This window comes from Hevea brasiliensis, chromosome 7, assembly GCF_030052815.1.
Source record: "Hevea brasiliensis isolate MT/VB/25A 57/8 chromosome 7, ASM3005281v1, whole genome shotgun sequence".
NCBI lineage: Eukaryota > Viridiplantae > Streptophyta > Magnoliopsida > Malpighiales > Euphorbiaceae > Hevea > Hevea brasiliensis.
The window spans coordinates 1,781,379-1,806,007 of record NC_079499.1 but is presented as its reverse complement, the minus strand read 5'-3'; the positions used below and the strand labels follow the sequence as shown (position 1 = coordinate 1,806,007).

General features: G+C 35.8%; 3 protein-coding genes and 1 pseudogene across 5 annotated transcripts; 3 read left to right on the top strand and 1 right to left on the bottom strand.

The window, feature by feature from the left end:
- The first annotated feature begins 32 nt into the window (after positions 1-32).
- LOC110640449 (uncharacterized) lies at positions 33-4,838 on the top strand. 2 transcript variants are annotated; one of them, XM_058149608.1, is made up of 6 exons: positions 33-182; positions 519-560; positions 643-749; positions 1,461-1,495; positions 2,893-2,989; positions 4,445-4,838. In XM_058149608.1, exons 2-5 carry the CDS (start codon positions 558-560, stop codon positions 2,958-2,960), a joined length of 213 nt encoding a protein of 70 aa, XP_058005591.1. In that variant the 5' UTR covers positions 33-182; positions 519-557; the 3' UTR covers positions 2,961-2,989; positions 4,445-4,838. The 2 variants fall into 2 exon arrangements, with proteins under 2 accessions (XP_058005591.1, XP_058005590.1); XM_058149607.1 differs by lacking the exon at positions 4,445-4,838 and having other exon boundaries at positions 34-182; positions 2,893-3,257.
- A 2,020-nt stretch (positions 4,839-6,858) lies between these two features.
- LOC110640493 (uncharacterized) lies at positions 6,859-15,350 on the top strand. 2 transcript variants are annotated; one of them, XM_058149604.1, is made up of 5 exons: positions 6,860-7,388; positions 8,187-8,264; positions 8,406-8,735; positions 9,894-9,941; positions 15,158-15,350. In XM_058149604.1, the coding sequence occupies exons 1-5, from the start codon at positions 7,187-7,189 to the stop codon at positions 15,214-15,216; spliced, it is 717 nt and encodes a 238-aa protein (XP_058005587.1). In that variant the 5' UTR covers positions 6,860-7,186; the 3' UTR covers positions 15,217-15,350. The 2 variants fall into 2 exon arrangements, with proteins under 2 accessions (XP_021647505.2, XP_058005587.1); XM_021791813.2 differs by lacking the exon at positions 15,158-15,350 and having other exon boundaries at positions 6,859-7,388; positions 9,894-10,208.
- Positions 10,908-14,641, bottom strand: LOC110640457 (receptor-like protein EIX2; annotated as a pseudogene).
- Positions 15,351-15,435: 85 nt separating the features above from the next.
- Positions 15,436-24,497, top strand: LOC110640454 (mannosyl-oligosaccharide glucosidase GCS1). Its single transcript, XM_058149605.1, has 22 exons — positions 15,436-15,883; positions 15,971-16,044; positions 16,132-16,383; positions 16,625-16,799; positions 17,357-17,446; positions 17,565-17,630; positions 17,750-17,846; positions 18,654-18,736; positions 19,401-19,508; positions 20,162-20,283; positions 20,393-20,500; positions 20,658-20,731; positions 21,532-21,657; positions 22,100-22,167; positions 22,372-22,521; positions 22,610-22,660; positions 22,847-22,903; positions 23,330-23,479; positions 23,624-23,715; positions 23,800-23,909; positions 24,041-24,104; positions 24,216-24,497. Exons 1-22 carry the CDS (start codon positions 15,587-15,589, stop codon positions 24,352-24,354), a joined length of 2,553 nt encoding a protein of 850 aa, XP_058005588.1. The 5' UTR covers positions 15,436-15,586; the 3' UTR covers positions 24,355-24,497.
- Positions 24,498-24,629: the final 132 nt, after the last annotated feature.

Here is a 24,629-nt window from a genome sequence, read left to right as displayed (position 1 = left end):
AATAATTACTATCCTTAATATTTATTCTTAAGTATTTTATAATTTTCCCTACAATTACTTGCTACTTTTTAGTTTTTACTGCATTCACTTATTGGCGTCGAAGCAGAAAAGTTGGCTCCTTTATCTCAGCTTCTCTGCGAGCTCCGGCGAAGTCTGGATCCCAAATCTAGCAGTTTTTCGCGGTAAGTCTACTCTTCACCTATCTTCTTCGCTTCACGCCCCTCTATTCCCTCCGTTCTGGAAACCGTAACTTGCTTAAATGTTTATTTAGTTTTCTTGAATTTGTTCGATTTCATCTTTATTTGCAAACAATTAGCTGATTTTAGCTTTTAATTTTTCTCTAATTAATCAGACAATAGTCATTTCTGTTATTTATGCATTAAGCTTTCTATGCAAATGCTACTCAGAACTGGCTACTTTCCCCGTCTTGTATTTGTATTCCAAATTTGTTGCTTGAATGTTAAGTTTCTGAAATTTGAGAGGAGGTTGATTTTTTATTTTTTGTTTTTTTATTTTAGATTTGAAGGAATAAAAGCGATCGTTTTGAGGATCAAAGCATGGTAAAGTGATTTGATTATTGAAGAATTGGTTTTCATTTAACAGTGGAGGAGTATTTTGATTCGGTTGATATCGTCTTTTCAGTCTGCACTCTTCAATTTTCATTCGTTTCTTACGGTTGTGCTATTGGGAATTTGTACTTGCACTTTTGTGAAGATGCACTTTCCGGCAATCCTAGAACAGAGAACGGGGTATGTATCATCTGTTTGTTTTATCTTAAGTTTTTTCTTCCAGGGTCTAGTTGCAATCTGATGATTATTTTTTCATGTTAGTGGGAAAATTTGTTGAAGTATATAGTTTATTTCTTCTTTGATTTTATTAATGAGATTTTTCTCTTTTACAAAGGATAGCTTTTTTAGCTTTGATAAGATTTGCTCAAAGTATTGGTTTGCATTGAATAGAATTTTGATGAGATTTTCTGTCAGTTAAATAGAATGTTATTAATTTTACTATAGATATAAAAACATCCATGATTCTATTAGTCATGCTTCATTTTACACATTCACTTTGAAGCCAAGTCTCTGAGTTTCCGATGAGTTTTTCCCTTAACTTATGATTTGCAACCAATCAAGCCATTTCTACAATGATGCTTGGGCAACTGGCCATGTAACGCCTCAGAAAAAATTTCCCCTTTATATCCCCTACAACCTCTCTCTCTCTCTCTATAATTTAAAAATATATCAGTGCTATGTATCTAGTTCTCCCTGTCTATATCTTTTTTTTCTTCTTCCAACCTTGCATTTGGTTATATCACTTGTTGTTTGACTCTTTTTGAGCACAAGTCATTGTTATTGCAAGGTATTCAACGTGTTTTTTTTTTTTTTTTTTTTTCTTGGCATTGTGGTTTATCTTTAGGGAGTTGTGATTATGGGATTATTGATTGTAATAAGCTTTTTGGACAGGTTTCGTGGGTTTTTCTGGAAAGCTGCCAGAATAGGTAGGTCCCTTACACATCATATATTCCTCTGTCTATTGGCATTTTCTATTTCTAGACAACCTTATGGAAAATAATGTATTCCTTTTCCTCCTTATATTTGAGTTAGTCATTAGCGTGGAACTAAATTTGTCAAGAATCAAGATAAAATGCAACTCCTTTGAATTACTTATTATTATTTAAAAAAAAAAAAACTTTGCCTATAAAGAGAGTTTTAGTGACTTTAGTATTATTTTAACAGTTTGAAAATTTTCACACACATTGTGCATCTTTGGTCACAAAAGTCACCAGACAACATCTTTTACGTGATTAATGAAGAACAAGACCACATTTAAAAATAGTCGAAGAAATTAATTTTTGGATTAAATACAGATGAAAAATTTGAAGATTAGGATCTCTTGTTATTAACTTAGTTGATAGCAGCCTGATGGGGTGGGGCAGAGCAGGAATAAGAAAGCGGCTCATACGCAATTTCAAAATTTGCACTTTGTTCTCTGATGATTGTTCTGTCCTCAGGAATAAAAAAAAGAGAGATGATAGGAATCGTGAATTCATGTTAGTAGAATCCCTAAGAGATTTCAATTAGTTCTAGTAGGTTTCCTAGCTCATGATTAAAATGTGTGTTTCTTAAAAACTGTGTTGGGCCTATTTAACACATCCTGCTCACGCTCAAGACCGAACACTTGGAGTGTGAAACACTTATGGGAGGCCTGACATTTATCTATCAGGGAGACTCTGATACTATTTTAAGAAAATGGGTTGGGCCTAACTCCTCTCCAAAAGCTAGCCTTTTTTTCTTTTTTGGGGGGGGGGGGGTGGTTGGGGGGGAATAGTGCACAAAACTTTACAAGGGTACATTACCCTTATCCCAAACTAATTTGGGATATTAAAAATGGTGTTAAAAGCAATTAAGTGGGATTAAAAGAATGGAAGTGAAGTTTCAAAGGATTTAACTGATGTAGGATTCCACATTTAATTATTGATGGTATGGGTTGATTTAAATTTTGTTTTATTCATCCATGAAATGTAATATGCATCTGATTTAGAATTTTAATTTTTCTAATTATTGTGTTTGGAAATACAATTAAAAAGTTATAATCTCAATCTGGGTTGAGGTTTGGATACTAATTATGTGAGATGGAAATAAGCAAACATAACATTATTTAGCAAGTCTGGTAAAACCATGACTATCCTTTAGGTTGCTGCAAGTCTTACTAAATTTGGCCACTAATTAATTTATAGTCCACAATCAAAATTGTAATCATGTAAATCATGTGGAAGAAACTTTGAACTCAATGTGTATTCTGATAGGATCTATGTTTATTCTGATTTTTATGAACTTCTAACTGCATATGCTGGCATGAATTACAATCTGACAACTGGTTTGCTTGCTGAAATAGGTGAGCGTTTGAGTCCCTGGGTGGCTGCAGGATGCCTCACAATGGGCATGTCAATAATATTTTTCTAAGAAGAAGCATCTTATCTGTGTATTTGGAAGTAAGCTCCATCCTTTTTATTCTCATGGGTAAATATGGTACCCGTTGGAATTTGATGTCAAATTGTTTCTGGGATAAGAGATGTATTGGTAACCATTATTTCATTATCAAATTAGGGACTTTTTTTGACTTTTGAAGGCATTCTTTGGCAAATATGTTTGTTGATTATGTTATTTCTCATACAGCCACTAGATATCTAGATACTAAAGAGTCGTTCACTAGTAAGAATTATGTTGAATATGATATTAAAAAATGTACTTTTGAAATGATCTCATCCTTTAAAAATTTTTAATTTTTAATTTTTCTTTCTTGAGTAATAACTAAAATCCTTGGAAAATTGGGTGTATGATGTGTTATTTTATTGTATTTGTTATATATTTTAGGAGGACTGAGTTTGATGTTACCTAAAATGTGTATTTTCTAATGCTTTTGGGCATGGCATCAACCTTAGCTTATGTTACAAACTTGCAATTCTGAGATTCATTGGAGTGAAAATGTCAAATTTTTGCAAACCATGTTATTGCATGACATTGGCATGATTTGCGCATTTTGGATGCATAAAAACCTCTCATATAGATTGTAGGATGGAGTGAGAGAGTCTATAGCTGAAAAAAGAGGCACTCTGTTTTCCACACTTGTTTAGTTGGACAATAGAGATCCTAGAGCATGTATTGATTTATGTTATCCAATTCATATAGAGGTGGCATGAAACTGTGAAAGTAACCATAGAGACACCTGCTACTCTCTGGAGAAGATGAGAAGAAAAAGCCAAAGCTCAAGCTGAAATTAGGGCTGTATGTGGCTTAAAGGCAGCAGGGACACAAGCTATGACATAGACTGCGATCTTATCCTTAAATCTCCTCAAGACGACAACCTTCCCTTCACCCCAGTGAAGTATTGGTAGGATTATCTTCTTGATTAGTTTCTTCTCGGAGTTCTCCTTGTGGACCTTGCTCATCTCTTCTTTGGCTCCATTGTCTTCTTCCCATTGAAGGGGATAACTCCTCAGAAACACCCTTCTGTTATTGTAGTCTTCACAGCGGAAGATTCTTCTCTTCATCTCATTTTCTTTCAAACCTTTGTGATCCATGCTTCAAGAAGTTAGCAATAGCCTGATGGAGATGGCTTTTTATATGGTTATTTAGAGGAGAGAATAAGAGAAAAGGGATGGGGGTTGAGACTGGGTGGGAGGAGATATCAGAAGAAAATATGATAAACCTGGGGGAGAGGACACGAGGCCAAGAATAATTAATGTATAGGTGAAAACAATGGGAAACCCTAGTATTTGGCTTTTGTTATATTCTATCTGATCGGAGTGCACTCTGTTAAACAATAATTTTTAGTATTCCTCGTATATGCATTGTGGAGCTGATACATTGGTGATTAGCATATAAAATACTTTTCATGTTTCTTGATTGTTAGATTTTCATTTTGTGTTGTGGTGTTGACATTGTAGACACCGTTGAATTGATATAGAGCACTGCCAGTGTAGCAGCATTATGCTACAGCAACATCGTATATTGTCTGAACTCTGATGGTTACGCTCCTCTTTTTCTCGTCGCAAGAGCCAAAAGAGGGTATCCTCGTTTTTATCGAAGGAACTGTCTTGTTTGGAAATAGAGTGAGCCTGTATATTGAGGTGACAATTTAGAGTCCTATGCATTTGATCTTGAAGTGATCATCATGTGGAATGAAACTTAAGAATATATAAGATCCATTTTTATCTTGAAACCTATTTACAGTAGGGAACATTATATGTACGCATCTTAATCCTAGGTTCTAACTGAGGTGCATATGCGTACATTCAGTCCTTGTTTTGAAATTATTGCATGGGATGAAAATTTATATTATCTCTTCTGTAGCGAGGGGTCTCGTGCGGGACCTGTCACCATGTATGAGAGAGGGAGCATGAATCTTATCGTGTGGGTGGGTGTTCGTGAATATTTAGTTTACAGTGGTCAACGGGAGACAGAGGAAATAGTTTGTACATTTAATGATGCTGGTATTGTTGAGGGATGAGCAATTTAATAGATGAAGACAAAATGGATCAATTCAATGTCTTCTTTTCCAACCACTGCGTTACATAAACCATTTGTTATTTATTACATTATTGTCTCTTTTTAATGATCTACTGATAGATTTCACCATAAAAGTTCTTTTTTTTTTAAAAAAGAAAGTTGGATTGGATTGGATAATCTCTGGTCTATTCTTTATTTGCGGTGAGTTGATATTTTAAAGTAACATGGGAAGTTGATTTTTCTTATTCAATTAAAGATAAATTATTTACATCAGAATTAGAAAAAAAAAAAAAAGAAAGAAAAGAAAGAAGTACGTTTTCTTCTTATCTATTATGAGTTTAGGACCACTGGGATTAAACTTACCTAAAAGAACTAATTCAAAGTTTAAAAGGCTAATCATTACAAATTGAAAAATTTTAGATAAAAAATTTTAAGGGGAGGATGAACAGAAAAGGAGCAATTTTTTTTTCCCCTCTCCATAGCTTATGAAATTAATCACATTTATAATGAAAAAAATTTAACAAAATTGTATAATTTATTAATTATTTTCTGACATTAAATTTTTATTAAATTAAAAAAAAATGAATACTTGTTTCTTCATGTCGAATTTGACAACAACTAGGCCAGTACTTTTTATATCCAAAGTGATTCCAAAAGAACAGACATTGATTCCTTCTTGTCGCCAAAGAGTGATATGAATAAAGTCTTTCCCATCCCATTTTCAACATTCAAATTTCTAGCCTTACAGGTAAAATTAATCTAAAAATCAAACCCCATATTTATCATAGATTTGAAATTGTATCTCTTCACATATGAGATGATTTGGACTGTCATATTTAATCAACGAGACACTTTTTTTTTTTTTTAATAATTGATTTAATTTTAATTGAAATTTAAAATTTAAATCTCAAGATAAAACCTTTCTGGCGTTGTTTGTTACACTCTACTAATCACTGATCGGTAACAGTTCTCTTCTCGCCTAAAAGCTCTGATAATAGATATCTTGTTGAAACGCAAAAAGGGAAAGTGTTCTTGCCATACTATATGCACACCCAACAGTTGGTAGTGGGATGTTGAGCATACCTGTTTCTGTGTTTAAAGGAAATGATAAATTTGTGAAATGTAACAACCGGACACAGACATGAAGGACATGGGTGCATCACTACTCCACGCTCCAACAGTTATTGTGGACCTCATCCTTATTCATTACTTACTTACCAGCAGGGACAGGATTAGGTCTTTTATTAGGATTAGTCAAACATGTGGAGCTCACACCACAAACTTCTCTACTGTATCTACGAATTTTGGGTAGAATAAGTTATTCCTTATATTGTAGTGATTGAGGAGGGCACAGGGTCGAAGCCACTACTGACCTCGTTTGGGTGTGGAAGCAACATTCCTGTGGTATAGATTATTATAGATATTATATTTTCTATTAGATATTGGAAAACAGTGTGAAGAGTTTGAGAGTTCAGAATGATTCTAGGCTTAGGTGGACGTAGAAGTGAGCCCTACATTTGCATTTCAGCAAATAAAATCCACAAGTTGCCACTGAATTGGTAGTTTAGTGATCAAATATTTATTTCAAGTGTAGCAAGAGGTTCAAATCTGACAGTCCCATTATCCATTTCTTTGCTTTTGTTCAAGCATTGCTCAGTAATTATGATTGGGTAATTTGCCGCAAGTATTTCCATACCAAGGATTATGGATATCCTGGAATTTCAAGGTTTTTTTTTTTTTTCCAAATGGACAATGATTGAGTGAGGCACCCATTTCCTACTTCCACTTGTTTTTCAGGTCTATAGGACACCAAAAGATAAAAAGGTCTCAAAAAAGATCAATAGCAGCAATTACAGACTCAAAAGATGTCCACTCAAAGCAAAATAATTAACTGCACCCAAAAAGAAGTTTTTCTCTTGCTGTTCTGCAACTGCCACTAAAACAATAGTACTTCTACCAAGTAAACTCTTGGAAAGGAAAATTTTTTAACTAAACATGGACCCACCTCTGCAAATGCCATTACTTCGCTTTCAAGACCAATCAACTTCCTCTCCAGATTGTAGTTGGAGTGACCAACTTTATCTTCTTCAAGCATTAAACCACCAGTGACCTTCTCTCTTAGTGATTAAGGTAACAGAAGTTCAAGTTCTATGATTGAAGTATAACCTATTGTTACAGACATGGGCAATTGTGTTCCAGTTCAGAAAAGCACAGAACCTGCCATGAAGCTCAAACGCTCCACCAATTCTCAAGGAAACTGCGTCCAAATTGAATCACCCATTAAAGAAGACAAAGTCAATGGTGTTCTCTCCATGGCAGAACTCAATTCCAATCATCAATCCTCCTCTCCAATGCCTTGTGAAGAGAGTTTGCGAGACTTGAGTATGATTTTTACTGTCTACACCAACCTATGTTTTGCACATTTTCAAAGTCCTTTAGTTGCTTACATATTTGTTTATTGATCATAATGCTTTTTGGGTGTGTGTGATTTTATTATTCAGTCATATAAGGTGATCACAATTTAGTACAGGTGCCCTTAGCAGGCTAAAACTTTCAGCTGCAAATAACAAGTTGTTTCTGTAAATGTTATAGCCTTGATCTCTGTAAACTGTAATGATGGTAAGCTTACAGTTGTAGTCAAGCAGGTCAGGCACTGTAGGCTATAGCTTCATTGTTTATCCTAATTATTAGGTTCTGGAGATGAAGGCAGAACAATTTTTGGAGTAGGATACATCTAAAAGCCTGTATAATCAGATAGAAAAACTTAAGTTCTTCAATGGACATATAAGGCCAAGGAAGGCCTTGCCAAGAACATGCTCAGCCTACCTAAAGTGATGCCTGGTTTGCTTAAGGCCCTGTCAGGACAGAGCAGCCTGTGCAAGGTGATCTAGTGAGCCCACGGCAAGCCTGCTAAATCATAATAAGCCTGCATAAGGTCTTGTTAGGCCATATATGAGATGAACATTGAGTTCAGAAGAAAAAGCTCAATTTACTTGTTGAACTTGAAGCATTGATCACTGTTTACAGATGTTGGAATTCCGTATTGTTTGCAAAAATAGCTCTTTTAGAAATAAATTGAAATATTGTATTTATACTTTTGCCGATCCTCCTCTAGATATACTTGCTAAACCTGTTAATGTATGCATTTGTTTGATTGAAGCATGCTTGTTGCTTATGCAGGTAATAAAGAGGAAATGTTTTTCGATTCTCAGCCCTGGTTGGAATCTGATATTGAAGATTTCATCAGTGTCAATGGTGGTAAGATTCCAAATATTAGTATAGTAGTAGGAGATGACTTTGATGTTGAATTAGAGTTGGATGTTCGGTAACCGAGTCCAAATTACACTCCTTTATCAATTCTCTACTATATTTGGTTTTGACTATATTGCATTTATGCAGATTTTACTCCATTGGGTAGCTCTTCTCCACTTCATCAGAACGGCTTTATAAAAAATCCTGAATGCGATGAATCTCTTGACATTAGCAGCACTGTAAATTCAATGCCTGAAACCTCTTCAACCGATATGAAGAAGCAACTAATTGAGTTCTTCCGTGAGAGTTTCAATAGTGATGTTGATAACAATCAAAACTTACAAGACATGACAGAAGCCAAGCCTATGGCCTTTTACCTTCCTTCAAAAAGCAGTAATATAAGTCCCTATGAATCTGTGGACGGCTCTATTTGCAGCAGTGGAACAACTCCAAATGGGTATTCCATCCACACAAAAGGTAAACCAGCACATTCTGCTCAGTGTTGCCTTCCAAATTTGATGCGAAGCCTCAGCTTTAGGGAAAGGAAGAAGAGGCTGAGTCCTGCATGCAGTGATAGTCAATAACCAATCTTTTCATTTCTTGTACAAAGCTCCTTATGAGCATAGCTGCAAGGAGCATAAATCTAAAATTCCTGGTCAGCATTACTTGTTTTTCCTTTGCCTACTAGAGTGATTCATGAAGTGAGTGTTTTTGCATATATATGTTTCTGAAGATCTTATGGAGCTTCCGATACATGAGAAAAATCCTGTTAACTACTTATGTTTTGTGTTTAGATTGTTCAAGCTGAAAATTCTTAAAATGCATCTTTTGTTGCTTTATTGGTATCACTCAGTAGAAAAGCCTCCAAGAATGCAGAATTCACTGTAATTAATGCTATGTTTGGTAGATCGTAATGCAATGTAATCAAATATTTCATTGAATTTCATTAAATCCTTACAAACACAGCCCAAAATCAGAATTTAGGGTATGCAATGCAAGCAAGGAATGATGCATAAAACGTATTAAAAAGTGTTTCAGTTCAATTTATGCCAGTATATGACTTATCATTCCTGATACAGATGCAATGGTGACATGGCAAATGGCATGTCGTAAACTATTCCAGCACAAATACTCTTTAAATTGCATGCATATTTTATCAGTTTTTAAGGAATGTACTGAGATCCATTGCAGCTACTTCCAGCAAAATAACTGATAGTTGGGCTTCTTTCCACACGCTGCATGCATTAGCCTTTTCTTCATCCCCCTTAACTTTGATTGCTCTGCTAGAGACTAGACGAGACTCACAGCCAAGACTTTTCCTTTCAAAGATCCTTCTCTTATTGCTTTTCTTTCTTCATCTTCTGATTATTCTCAGCATTACATTCTCAAATTTTCTTTTCATTACGAGTAAAATGTTAACTTGTGACAAAAACTAAAGAAAGATTATATATTGATACCAATCAACTCAAGAACCAACCGATTTTTGTTTCCTGATTCAGATAATTTTGATTTGGCCCAATCCCATAGCATGGTTCTTCCTACTGCTGCCTCCTGCATTTTCATTTTTGATGCTGTTGTTGACCACTATCCTTTCTTTTTTTTTTTTTTTTCTTTCTTTGTTCTTTTATGTTTCAGTGATTATAGTGCAACCCCATCACACCAAAGAGGATTATACTACTAAAGGTACAGTGAAGTTAATTTTAACAAATCCAAATTCAATTCCAGTGGACTTAAACCACCAAGATTAACACCAAAGCGTTGTTAAGCGTTTATTCACCATTGCAAGGGTAAACACACAACAAATCCGACGCACAGAATTATATATCGATGATCAACTGATTAATCAAATTCTGGTGCTAAATTCATAGTTTATTTCTAATCACCTGGTATGAAATTGCATGCAAATTTAACAATATGAGGTTGCTGCAACTGATAGAAAACTATCTTTTTTTCTCATAGAAAGGCATTATGTCTATTCTCAGTGTATCATTTCTCACCTGCCATTCTTGACACTGTAGTTTCTGAGTCTCAATTAGTCACTTCATTGGAATGTCAACTACTTCACAAATGTCAAGAGGAAAAAAATCATATATTATATAGAAAGAGTTACAGATTTTGCTATAGAATATCTAACACCCAAACCATATGAAGTTTTGATTATACTGCATATCATTAAAATTCCATTGATTGTTTCATCATTTGAACAAAATAAAAGCCATGGCTGAGCAGTGTGTTTCTGCACTTTTTTTTTCCTTTGCCTACTAGAGTCATTCATGAAGTGAGTGTTTAGCGTTTATGCATAGAGAAAAAGGACAGAGGCCTCCTCTTGTTAACTAATTAACTTTTGTGTTTAGATTGTTCTAGCTGGAAAATTCTTTAAATGCATCGTTTGTTACTTGATCAGTATTACTTAGTAGACAAGAAGTCTCCATGAATATAGAATTCCCTGTGATTTAAAATTATAATACAGGGTATGAAATACATGCAAGGAATAATGTGTTCATGTGTTCATTTTGTCTCATTTTAATTCAGCCTCAATTTTTCTTGGCAAATAGGAAATTTTATGCCACATTGTCCCTCATGATCTTATCATTCCTGATAAACAAGCAGCAGCCACATTGGCAGTGAGACAAAATGCAAGGAATGTAGTGAAATGAAAATCAAAATTTTCCTAATTGAATGATAGATCATGGGAGATATTCAATAATCATATAAACTCCAGAACAATCCCATTTGATACACAGTATACAGAAGCTTGAAGCAATCCTTTTGGCTTTTGTTCCTGCAGAATTTCTTTTTCTTTCACTAATGAGCTGCAGCAATAGCAAACCAACAATTCAGAATCAAGTAAAAAAACCATTATTATCAGATTGTGAGCAAAGAAGTTGTCATAAACCATTATTATCAGATTGTGAGCAAAGAAGTTGTCATTTTCCTTTACTTATTTGCAAGGATCTCAGTATCTCACCATCGATCTTATCTTTCACCTTCCACCTTCCACCTTCCTTTGTAAACAGGCCTTGCTGAAGGCTAAGAACACAAAGATTCTGTCCTTCACCTCGTCCAGGAAATGGAAATAAGCATGTCTCCAAGATTTATTCATTAACAAAGTCCCACAAACAGCCCAAAACCCCACAACAAATCCCAACGCGATGCCAATGTAAAACCACCACATTTCAATCCAATTTTCATCTCCACCTTATCCATGACCCTTGGAGGATCCTTGTCATTGGAGGTTGAACAGTTGGTTGGTAATGGAGTTCCACATAGTTGAGAGTTGCCTTCATACATGGAAGGATCATTGAAGGTTTGGAACCGGTTAGCTGTTGGAATTGGTCCTGACAAGTCATTGTATGACAAGTTTAAGCAGCTGAAGAAAGTCATAGAGACCATGCTTGAAGGAATGGCACCTGAAAGTTGATTGCATGAGAGGTCAAGAGTTTCTAACCTTCTCAGCTCTTCGATTTTCTTTGGAATCTTTCCGCTCAATTGATTTGATGATAAATTCAACGAACCCAAGTATACAAGATTGCCCATCTGTTCAGGAATTTCTCCCCCTAAATTATTACTCGACAAGTCTATAACATTTACAATACCAAGTGTCCGCATATGTTCTACTTGTCTTCCCTTCATAACCAATTCCATCTTCTCTTCATACAATACAAGGGAGTAAATGGGATAAGGAAAATAAATAGAAGGAGATTTCAATCCTGACAGATTGCCAAAACATGGCGGCAGCAATCCAGAAAGATTATTATGAGCAAGATCCAAGATATGGAGATAAGAAAGATGACAAAGCTGTTCAGTAATATTGCCACTAAACATGTTGCCTCTTAGGCCTAAAGCTTCTAGTGTTGATATGTTGTCCCCAATCCACTCTGGTATGTTTCCATAAAACGTATTTTCCTCAAGATCAAGGATGTTCAGGCCTGTGCAGTTCTTCAAGGAAGTAGAGAGTTCTCCAGCAAGACGGTTTCTGAACAATTTCAACACATTCAAGTTGGGAGATGAACATATTGAAGGAGGAATTTCTCCAGATAGATTGTTCTTTGACAGGTCAATGACACTCACACTCATCTCTTCCCATGGAATGCCGAGATTCCCAGAAAAATGGTTGCTCGAGAGATCAAGGGTCATCAGATTCTTTAGAGTACTTATGCATGGTGGGATGCTGCCACTTAATATGTTACCAGACAGTAGTAAGTTTCTTAATAATGACATTTCTCTGCATAGTTTCACAGGAATTGGACCAGAAAACATATTACTATCGAACTTCAGGTCCCTCACATTAGACCAAATAGGAAGCGAACCCTCCAAGTAATTGGAACTCAAATCAATCCAAGCTCCTGACCCAAACTCTAGGGAACTGGGGACTTCCCCTCCAAATTGGTTACTGGAAAGATCCAGTGAGATAAGTTGTGGAGACAATCGCCAAAGCCAATCAGGAATTTTGCCGGAAAGTGATGCATTCTTTAGGACAAGGAAGGAAAGACTGGTTTGAGTTTTGAGCCACAAGGGGAATGTAGAACCTACATCACAATTAGTGATTTCGATGTTGTTAAGGTTAAAAGGAGGCATCCACTCATTGCTTAAATTGATAGCCAGAGACATTCTCATTGAAGATACTAGAAAACTTTGTAACTTATTGAGGCCCAGGAAATGAGTTTCAGACAAGACACCTTTCCAAGAATTTCTAGACAGATCCAGGGAAACTAAATTTGATAATTGCCCAATGTTATCAGGGATAATCCCATCCATTCTATTTTCAGGTAGATATAATGACTCCAGAAACGACAACTTTCCAATAGATGATGGAATTGAACCTGAAAAAGAATTCTGCCCCAGAAGCAGGTGTTTTAAATACTTAAACAGTCCCAATGACTAAGGTATCTGTCCACTTAGTTGATTAGATCACAGATCTAGCTCCTCTAGGCTGCTATTACTACATTCCGACAAGTTCCCAACCAACTGAAAAATCTCACCACTAAGTTCATTATAAGATAGATCTAGAACTTGCAAGTTGCAAAGTCTTCTCCAACCATTGCCAACTATAGACCCTTTAATTTGGCAATTCATGAGGTTAAGCTCCATAAGGTTAGTGACATTAAACAACCACTGGGGAATTGAAGTGTTGAGATTATTGTTTTGGAGGTTAAGGACTTGAACAGAACTAAAATTTGCTGTTGGAAGATCAGAAGGGAGGTTAAGTAAATTACGGTGATGCAAGTACAACTGGGAAAGAGATGGAAGCATATTGACAGCTCGCAGACAAGTAGTTGATGCCAAACTAAGGTCGACATCTCCTAAATTCAGGTACTGCAAATTAGAGAGTCCAGTGATCCAATTCAGATCAGAAACCCATGTGTTATTATTTGCATTTAGATTAAGATAATGCAGGTTTGACTAGTTTCCAAGATGGGGAGGAACTAGTCCTGAAAACGATGCACTAGAAAGATCAAGATAACTCAACTCGCTCAATGAACCAATGAATTTGGGAATAGGTACTCCTTGGAAGTTGCTTGAACTTAGATCCAGGTAATTCAAACGCTTCAAGTCAAGCAAAGAATAGTTTACCTTACCACTCAAGCTTGATAATTCAAGCTTGATGACATGTCCTGTCTGTGTGCTGCAACCTACGCCAGACCATCCACAGCAATCCTCGCCAACCCAAGAAGAAAGCCGCCCTGAGGGATCTTTGAGACCTTCTTTGGACTTAAGAAGTGCTTTCCGCTCGGTCTCAATGCAAAGCACATCGAAATCGCTGGAATTGGCACTAAATCTATTAGCTTCAAGGGCAACAACTTCATAGAATAAGTAAAAGGAGGGCACAAACAAAAATTGGAAGCAAGCTTTCTTCTTTGCCATAACCACATTCACATCCAACAACAAAAAATCTGCCAATGCAAATCTTTATATATAATGATCAGCAACGCGGCTTCACATAGATTTATGCTTTGTGGCAGCTTGCAGAAAGCTGGTCAGCACCGGAAGCTAGAAATTAACAATGACAGTGACCCTCTAACAAGTCCCACAAGTGAATTTTTTTTGACAAAAAATCCAATCATAATGAGGTCAAAGTTTTTTTTTTTTTTAAGCATTTCTGAATGTTAGCAGTCAAGCCATGCACTTGAATGCTTCAAAGAAGCCTGTCAAAATCAAAAACTGCTTTTTCTTGGTTTTAAAATCAAGGATGGACATTAACACGATATATATACATATATAATTGATCGTTATGTATTGATATTATATTACTATTATTAATTTATATTTGAAAATTAAAAAAGCTGCATGAACACGTAGCGGTAGCAAACTAGCAATCAGAAACAAAAACTAGTCAAGAATCAAGGGAGAAACCTGAAAAAAAATTAAAAAAGGGAGCATAACAATATATTACCTTGCTTTACCTATTGGCAGCAGTCTCACCATCTTATCTTTCACCAACAAACTTCCTTTGTAAACAAGCCTTCTTCAAGGCAAAGATACTGTGTCCTTCACTTCATCCAGGAAATGAAAATAAGCCCAAAACCCCACAACAAATCCTGGTGGCATGCCTATGTAAACCACCGAATTTCAATCCAATTTTCGTCTCCATCACCCTAATGGAGTCCCACAAAGTTGAGAGTTACTCTCACAAGGCCCTGTAAGTAGAAATTTTCAGAGTTGAACAATTGGTGAGCAAGGGTAATTAGTGGGAGGATAAAGGTAATACATATTATAGGGATAGCAATTTGAGTCGATGATTGTATGAGTTAACACTCGTTATTAGTTTGTGTCAAGTCATTCTTTATTAATTAATATTTTTTTAAATATCATACATAAATTACTTTTTTTTAATTTATCTCTCCTCCACCCACATCCAAGTAGATACGAAGGATATTGAAGGTTTTTTCTTTTTCCAGCGGATATAGAAGGCTTGAAATTGGTTGGGCCTGATAAATTCAAGTTGCTCGACTGTTGAAGGCTATCACACAGCAGTCAAGGTCGCAGGAAGAGGCCTGAAAGTTGTATGCATGAGAAAGCCAATAGCTTCTAAACATTGCAAATCTTTACTCTCATCTGATCTTTCGACTCAATGGGCTTATAAGGCCCATACTGGTTTGGGCTGAAAAATCTTCTGAGGCCCACATCTGGGGCATCTCAATTCCGTTTTCGAGCTACCTTGTCCTTGAGGGCCAGCTTCAACTAGCCGTAGACGACTGCAGAAGAAAAAAGCCGGCTTCACCAATCCTCTTCTTCTCAAAGCCTCCATTTCATTACTCATTCATCTTCCTTCGCCAATCAAATGCAGTAGATATAAACAGCTGACTTTGGTACTCGTTCTTCCTCAAATGGCAGGAAGTGGCCGGAGCAGTGCTCGGAGCAGAATCAAGTTCTCCACAGACAGCGGTGACGATGGTGCTCTCCGTGGTGCAAAACCGAACTCCAAACTACGGAGAGATAGGAGTAAGGATCACAGTTTGATTCGAATCCTAAACGTTGATCTCAAAATCATGCTAGGAATTGGTGTATTCTCGTTCTCAATTATCATATTCCTGATTCACAATCTCGTAAGACCTTTTGAACAAGCTCAGACGCCTAGGGTTGTCACTCCCTTTCCTGCTCCGAAGCTCATGGACCTTCCTCAGGTAGCCTTACTTCTTTACTTTGAATATTTCCATTTTCGTTATGTAAGTAAATGTTTCAATTTGACTAGCGGATTTATATTTTTGAAGTTCCAAGGTGAACACAAAGAGAGCTTGTATTGGGGAACATATCGCCCTCATGTTTATCTTGGAATTCGCGCTAGGTAATTGTATTATTGATTGAATGGATATTTCCTTTGTATTTGCTTGCCATCTATGAATTACAAAGGTCTGCCCTTAATGATTGGCAGGACTCCTCAGTCTTTGGTCGCTGGTTTAATGTGGATTGGCTTAAAGGATGGAAGATATTATATGCGACATTTATGCCAAGACTCTGATGAGTTAAGCACATATGGCTGGACACAACATAATGGTCGTGATTTTGGGCACCAAGTACTGGTTGATCAGGGATTGAAGTTGGAAACCAGTTTCTTGAAATCCAAAAATGAAGGCAGTGGCTATGGAGGAGATTGGGCAGTTCGAATTGATGCCCAGAGCGAGAAGTAAATAGCTTCACCTGCTATCTAAATTCATAACATGTTTCCCTTGCAACTACCAACGCTTCCCACCCCCCCCCCAACACACCCCCCCACCCCCCCCCCCCCCCCCCCCCCCCCCTCCTCCCCCGGCAACACTTTTTCCTACGGATAGACGGATAGAAATTGCTTTGAAACAGGAAGATTTTAGTTAATTGACCATTTATATTTCATAAATTGATTATTGTTCCTCGTGGGAAACTTGCAGATCTGACTGGAATAACGAAATGCAGCAAAATGGGCATTTTTTTTTCTATTTGGCAAATGAAGATGGAAGCGCTTTAAGTTTGACAAGAGATGACATAGACATACATGAGAATTCTCTTCTGGCATCAGGTTCACATTCAGACATTGGAGATTGGCAGCTACATTTAGAATCTAAGGTAATGTAGTGACAAATTGTCATGGTGAAAAGCTTAAACTTTTCTATACAAAGTGAAATTGTGTGTAACTACATTCACAAACCAACAATGTTTTCTCATTTCTGTATACTTGGTCTATGTTCCAGTCAAGGAACTTTGGTGCCTTGAGTTACCATAATCCAAAAGTATAGCCAATAACATATGCCTCAACAATTGTAACTCCAAGATCATAATCACTTCCCAGCATGGGTGCACGGGGAGAACAGTAGTAGGGTTAGTTATGTCAGAAATTTGAGAAGTACTCAATGCTCATGTAAGGGACTTAAATTAATGATCACAGGTTGCTAAATCTTCACTTCCTCAATTAAATTTTTCTTCTTGTTATTCTTCTTTGAATCATAAATATATAGTAGTTCTATGTATTCACCAATTAGCTACTTGGGTTGTCATCTAGAATTTCTGTTGTAAATTTCATGTCCTTGTTATAATAAGATTGAGAAATAAGAATGTCTTCTTCTTCTCTCTTCTCTGTGATTTGTGCTAAGTATTGCATCCTTCAATGCTGATTTGTTTTATAGGATGTTTTGGAGATCCACTATTCTGGCTTCAGGACACCTCATATTCACAATTTATCTGATCTTGTCCAGCAAACTCTTGGGGCCCATATGGTAGCTGTTATCTCTATGTTGATTTCAAATGCATTAATTTTATTATTTCAAAGGAGGAAGTATGCATCTTCTCAGTCTCTGTCTTGATTTGACTGTTTGCATGTGTGTATCTTGCCAGGTAAGAAAGTTTGGCCTGCAGCTACCTGACTCATCCGAAGATTCTTCAAATATCTTAGTTTTTCAGGTATGTGGCCATGATGCCACTCATTCTAAAATACATGAAGTGTTTTCTTTACTGAGTCAGCATTGTGTTATTCATCTTTGATATTCTATATCATCTCTGATGTTCTTGATCTCTTGCAGATTTCTGCTAGGATTCCATTCAAAACAGATATTGTTTTTGTGTCTGGAACTGGAGTAGAAGATTCAAGAGTAAAAGCACGTGTAAACAGTCTAACAGGTTTTTACCATATCTATTTCATCTCAATGATAAATGTGCTCTGCTTCTTTCTTGTATTAAAATACCCACAAACCAGAAAATTAGAGAAGCCTATTAGCAGAGAATCAGCTTTACAGTCAAAATTAGATAAAGCATTCCTCTGCCGTGCTCTCAATTTGAGTAATCCTGAATTTTTTTTTTTTATTTATTTTATAATTTTGACTTGAATCCATTTAGAGGTTCTTTGCAGATGAAACTAATCCTTATAGGGCAGGAAACATGAAATTTTTAATCCATGGCACGAATAACCCAGTATAAAAAACCCGTACATGGTTTGGACAGGATTTTATAAACCATGTGTGCATGAGCGCAGCTCTTATGTGTCTTGTTTGTGGTTGCAAGAAGGCTTACCTTGCATGTTTTCACGTGTGTGTGGCCTTGCTAAGTTTCATTTTATACTGGGTGTCTAGATATGTATTTGCTAGTTCATCATGCTTATATGCTTTAATGCTTATCAGAAAGTTTTTTGGTCTTAGAAATGCATTTTGTCACCCTTACTTTATTATGTTATGTTTCAATATGTGGATTTTAAATTTGAGGACAGACCCACATTGCTTCCATTTTTTACATTTTGGAAGGTTCAAAGTTCTGGATAAATCAAATTTATAATCTTGTCTATTGCTAATTAGATTTGTGGGAACCATCTTCTTTATTTATTTATTCTTTGCATTTGTGTTGACTCCAAGCAGAACTCTATTGACTGGCTTCCAATAACTGAAGTCCTCTATTTGTTTCCTCAAAATTCTTAGTGTTCTATATAATATCCAGGCACCATACTGACAAATCAACTACAAGAGAAGCAATCAGAATTCGATGCCAAGTTTGATCAGTGCTTTAATATTGCTGGCAAGGTAATTAATCTTTAAAAAGTACATTCTATTGTAGTCTGAATATGTAGTACAGTCCTTGAGCACCTTACTGCCACTGCATATCTTGTACATAGTCCCTGAGATGGTATTATTTCAATTTTGAATATATGTCAAAATAATAAATGTAGTAGCAAAGCTTAATGTAGTGCCATTTTAATTAAACATAAGTAATTATCATGCCCTGTATGGATGTCTGAACTATCCAAGCCCATGTTTTCTGTTTTGTGGAAGCTTTTTCCACATCTTCCCTGTAAGTTGTGGTATGCCTATGTACATTTTTTTTTATGATTTTTTTTTGTAAATGCAACCCTTGAAATCATGCATTTGTCCTTTCCTAATACATTACCCTTTGCTGACCTTCACAATTTCTTGCAAATTTGTTATCCATATCTCTGGCATCTTCGCAACTTGTATAGAACTAGGTAATATGTTCTCAAATTTCACAGGGAAAATTTAAGAGACATAGTTGTGGCAGAGAATACATGATTGCTCACTAATTTCAAAATTTTATTCTAATCTCAATTAGATTTGTGTGCCATTTCTTGCAAATATGTTGTCCATTGTTCCTTTTGTGAAGCAGCAAAGTACAAGTACCCCCAGTATTTTGGCTTAAAAAAATATTGACTTTTTGATAATGTTTGTCCAGCTTGAATCTGAATCCAGAATTGTTGGTAAGGTTGCCATTGCCAATATGTTGGGAGGCATTGGCTACTTTTATGGTCAATCAAAGATTGCATATGCTGGAAAATCTAAAGTAAGTTACATTTTTATTTTACAGTTATTTATATTTTAATCTAGGATCTTTCAAATGAGCATGTTTTTGGCACATGAACACATCAACTCTTATTCTTCCTGGATAACTATAAATCTATGTTCTTTAAATTACCAAGTGATATCCCATGTTGAATACATTTCATGCTGTGGATTCTGAGCTAATTGACTTGGTTATTCTTTCATAATTGAACCATTTCTGTTTTTAAGAGAATAAACCAACTAAGGATCATAAGAGTGAACATAAACTAGTGGGTGAGAGAGAGATTACTGGTCAAGAAGGTGATGAAACAAAAGTGAAAATGCAAAGAAAAAAAAAACTGTCACGATATTAGTGAGAGAGAGAGAGACAGAGAGAGAGAGAGAGAGAGAGAGAGAGGAAAGGAGTACACCAGTCACAAGATGACAATTTGTATATTGCCTTTCTCAATGCTCCCCTTCTTTACAGATTTGATTCAATAATTAAAATATTAATAAATAAAATAAAACCCTTTGGATTTAACTTTTTTTTCACATTGCAATGTGTTCACTTCTTTCACAGTTCCACTAGCAAAACTGATATCCTTTAATTTGCAAGTAGCAGTAATCAATTTGAACATCTGACAAAATCATACAGTGGGCAATATTTCATTGCAGCATAAAGATCATGATAATTTTATCGCATATTGGCCAGCTGAGCTTTACACTGCAGTTCCAAGCCGACCTTTCTTTCCAAGGGGATTTCTATGGGATGAAGGTTTTCATCAACTGTTGATCTGGTTAGTTGCCTTTCATTCCATTCTCCTCTTGAAGCAAATAATCAGTAGCTTATGTTTTTGTGAAAGTAATAATGGGATATATGATTACACTCTTTTGGGGTATGATCAGGCGTTGGGATATCAGCATATGCTTGGATATTGTTGGCCACTGGTTAGATTTAATGAATATTGATGGCTGGATTCCTCGGGAACAAATATTGGGATCTGAAGCTCTAAGGTATCATCAATCAGTATAGTTATCAAGTACCTGGAATGAATTTGAAGCTTGAAATTTACTTGGAAAAGATTTGAAGCTTATTTAGTGAGGGAAATAGTTTTCTGGATCATTTCATCAATGAGGTAATTGTGCAATGTCTTATTTGGTGTAATTACAGTAAGGTTCCAGAGGAATTTGTTCGTCAGCGTCCAACTAATGGAAATCCTCCAACACTATTTTTGGTTATAAGTGGTAAGGTTTTTTAATAAGGTTTTTATTTAAAATATTGGAAATATCATGATTGTACAATAGCATCAGACTAGAACTAAAATATAATCATGAAATTGTATTGTAATATATGATTCATCTCTTGCAACCTCTTTTTCTCCTGCAGAAGAAATATCTTTTGTCCTTTAAAATCTTTTTGGTTCATTATCCTCCTCCCACCTCGGGGCATTGTCTTTTAGATTTTTGTACATCAGAGTTCTGTTTAGCTATTTTACTAAGACAACTTTGACAAGGTGATGACGATGGTTTTAGCTTCTTGATCAAGTAATGACCTGATGCAAGTTTCTTATGTTTGAGGTTTTAGTCAACTAGTTGGTGTGAAATGATAAGAAAGAGAAAGGTTTTCTGTAGGAGCTTGCAAAATAATTAATCCAAATTGCTTGAGTTGAATAGAATTAGTTAAGTCAACTCCCCTTTTGCGGTTGAATTGCAGCCTCATGCATGAAATACCTAATTGTAATGCATTTATGTGCATGTCCTCCTGAAATCTGGAAAAGTTACAAAAAGGTGTGGGAGGATACCATTATCAGAAGTACAAAACCATGCAAATAATTCCATTCTTTCTTATATATGCTATATTTTTGGTTCAAACCTGTTGTACACAACTAGTAATCTTGTATGCTTCCTGATAATTACCAATTTACCATGGATTAAAGTGTTAGATATTATCTTTTTTGGCCATTAGGAATATATATTGGTTGAAACTTGCAACAAAATGATGTAAAGATAGTCAGAAATGTAATGTTAAACTTTATTGCTTCCAGACCTACTTCATGGCATACAGAAAAATAAGTTTACCTCTTCTGAAAGCAATAAGATCATTTCTTTCCTAGAGCGGGCTTTTGTTCGTCTTGATGCTTGGTTCCAGTGGTTCAATACTACCCAGTCAGGTATTCCACTCATTCTCTTGATTTGATTTGGTGGGGGCCTAGTGGGTTGTGGGAGGTTATGGGCTATGAGGTTGATATTGTTCATGGAATAAGCAATTGTAGTTTTAACTTTTAATGTAATATTTGAATACTGTTTTGCCTTTATTTGCAATGTAGTACATGTTATCAAAATTCCTAAATAGGTATAGTAGTTAGAATATGGGTGAACTAAAATTTTGTTAACAAATGATTTATGCATGCAATGAAATTCAGTGAACTAAAGACATTAAAGTGTTTTTGAATTTTATTTTTTTTGGTGGGAGAGAGAAGATAAACATGCCTTTATCTTTCCAAATATTGGACATTTTCTATTAGGTAAAAATGTTTGGACAAGTAAGACATTTTCTAATATAATTGTTATACTGATTTTATTTATTTATTTATTTTATCTTTTGTGATCCAGGGAAGGAGATTGGCAGCTATTTTTGGCATGGGAGGGACAACTCAACAACTCGTGAGCTAAACCCTAAGGTTCCATTTTACAGCATTTCATAGTTGTCAAAGTCTTAACACAAATTTTCCGTTGGAGTTGGTATGATTAATTGGTATTTAATTTTTGGCAAATAATTCTGCAACATTGCGTGCATGAATGTAATTTGCTTTATGATGATTATTAATATTTCTATTCTAATAAATAATGCCATAGTAGGATGATATTATTTTTGGTATTTCCAGACACTGTCCTCGGGACTGGATGATTATCCTCGTGCATCACATCCAAGTGAAGAAGAACGTCACTTGGATCTTAGGTGCTGGATGCTTCTTGCTGCAAATTGCATGCATTCCATCACACAGCTGTTAAAGAAAGAATACATATCTGGGAAGGTAGCTAAAAACACTAAGTATCTGGAATACAAGAATATTGAAAGTAATTTAATGATTTATATTGCCTAAAAAATTTGGTTCAATGCAGGATTATGGTTTAACAGCTAAGCTACTTTCAAATTTTGAAATGCTCAATCAGGTTTGTTAGTTTTTCAATGAATTGTAGAAATGCTTATAATTCCTTGCTTTTTAATGCTGCCAGATTGTGGTACATAATGCTTTGGAGGTACTTTTAATTAAGTCAAATTATGCAGTTGACCCTGCAATTACTGTAGTAGTATCTTTGTATCATTTTATGTCTCATAGACATTTGATGTTTTACCAGATGCACCTTGATCCTGCTTATGGAGCATATTTTGATTTTGGAAATCATACAGATAAGGTACTTTGCTGTTTTCTTACTGTTTTTCCTCAGATTTCAGTACCTTTGATTACTGATACACTGGAAAGATCTTGTTATATTGTTCTGACAGCTTATTAGTTAGTTGTAGATTCTACTGTCTATGATGTACTTGTGTTCTTATTATTCGTTCCTCTTTGTGGTCTATACAGATGTCCCATCCATGTTATTCAATAACTAGCCCCTGGACTATAACTTGCTAAGCCTACCATTATCTGCTATGAAGATTGTAAAATTTAGAATGTAAAAAATTATGGTCCTAATATTTTAGCGTGTCATTTCATTGTAATAAATAGAGCTAGAGAGACTATTGTTGTCCAATAAGGTTCCCCTGACCTGTTGAAATAAATTTAGTTAGCATAGCATTTTTCTTTTCTTATGAAATATGCTAATTGCTGAACATGTTAGGTTCGGTTAAGTTGGAAAGAGACAATTGTGGAGAACAGTTATGTAAAGCGGGAGCTTGTTCGGGAAGTATTAGAAAGGCCAGAGTTGAGACTAATTCCTCATGTTGGTTATGTCAGCCTTTTTCCATTCATGGAGAAGATCATTCCATCTGTGAGTTGCATGGAACATTTATAAAATGGACATCAGTTCCCTGATGCTTATCTTACTATTTTGTACTATGGACACATAATGACATCACTTGCTGGTTTTTAAAGAGCTTATTCTAGATTTCTCTCTTATAACACTTCAATGTAGGATTCATGGATTCTGGAAAAACAGCTTGACCTCATTTTAAACAGGAGCATCTTATGGACTGACTATGGGTTACGTTCTCTAGCTAAAACAAGGTTTTTAGCTTGCCTTATGGTCTTTTACTTGAGTTCTGCATATTTGTTTGAGAGGTTATTTTTCTAAATGCGTCTTCTCCTTAGTTCTCTGTACATGAAACGCAACACAGAGCATGACCCACCTTATTGGAGGGGCCCAATTTGGATGAACTTGAATTACAGGATTCTTTCTGCACTCTACCACTACTCCAAAGGTATCAACCAATACTCATCCCCATTCCTCCACCTCAAACACCCACAGTAGAGAGTGAAGGAATTACTTTGATTCCTGAAAGCTCAGGCCTAGTTTTTATCTTTTATCTTTTAACTTGTTGAACTTTTGCAGAAGATGGACCATACAAAGATAGGGCCAAGGAGATCTATGAGGACTTGAGGAGCAATTTGATTAGGTAAAGTTCACATTTGGCCCTTTTTGACGAAGAGTTGCAAATGTATATTAACATGGATAAGCCAATCTGCAATGGTTGGTTAATTTAATTATTTTTGCTGTTTTGCTGCAGAAATGTGGTTCAGAATTATCACCAAACTGGGTTTTTGTGGGAACAGTATGATCAGAAGAAGGGCAAAGGAAAGGGTGCACGCCTGTTTACCGGTTGGACATCACTTGTGCTATTAGTCATGGCGGAAGCTTATTGCTGAGCTAAAATATGTGTTTTTTTTTTTCTAACTCAATACAAATTCAAACTCAGGAATTAGTGTGCCAATATTAGATGTAGCGATTTCATGTTGGCGGCATCAGCCAATTTTGGGTTATTAATACAATTAGTAAACCATAGTCTTAACGCAAACGTCTTGCCCCCTCGCCCTTTTTAGTTAGTCCTACATGATTGATTTGGCCGCCTGATGGGTTAACTGCTTGCATTCTTTCACCGGCATAGCATGGTAACACGGATGAAGCCCAAACGAAGTAAAGA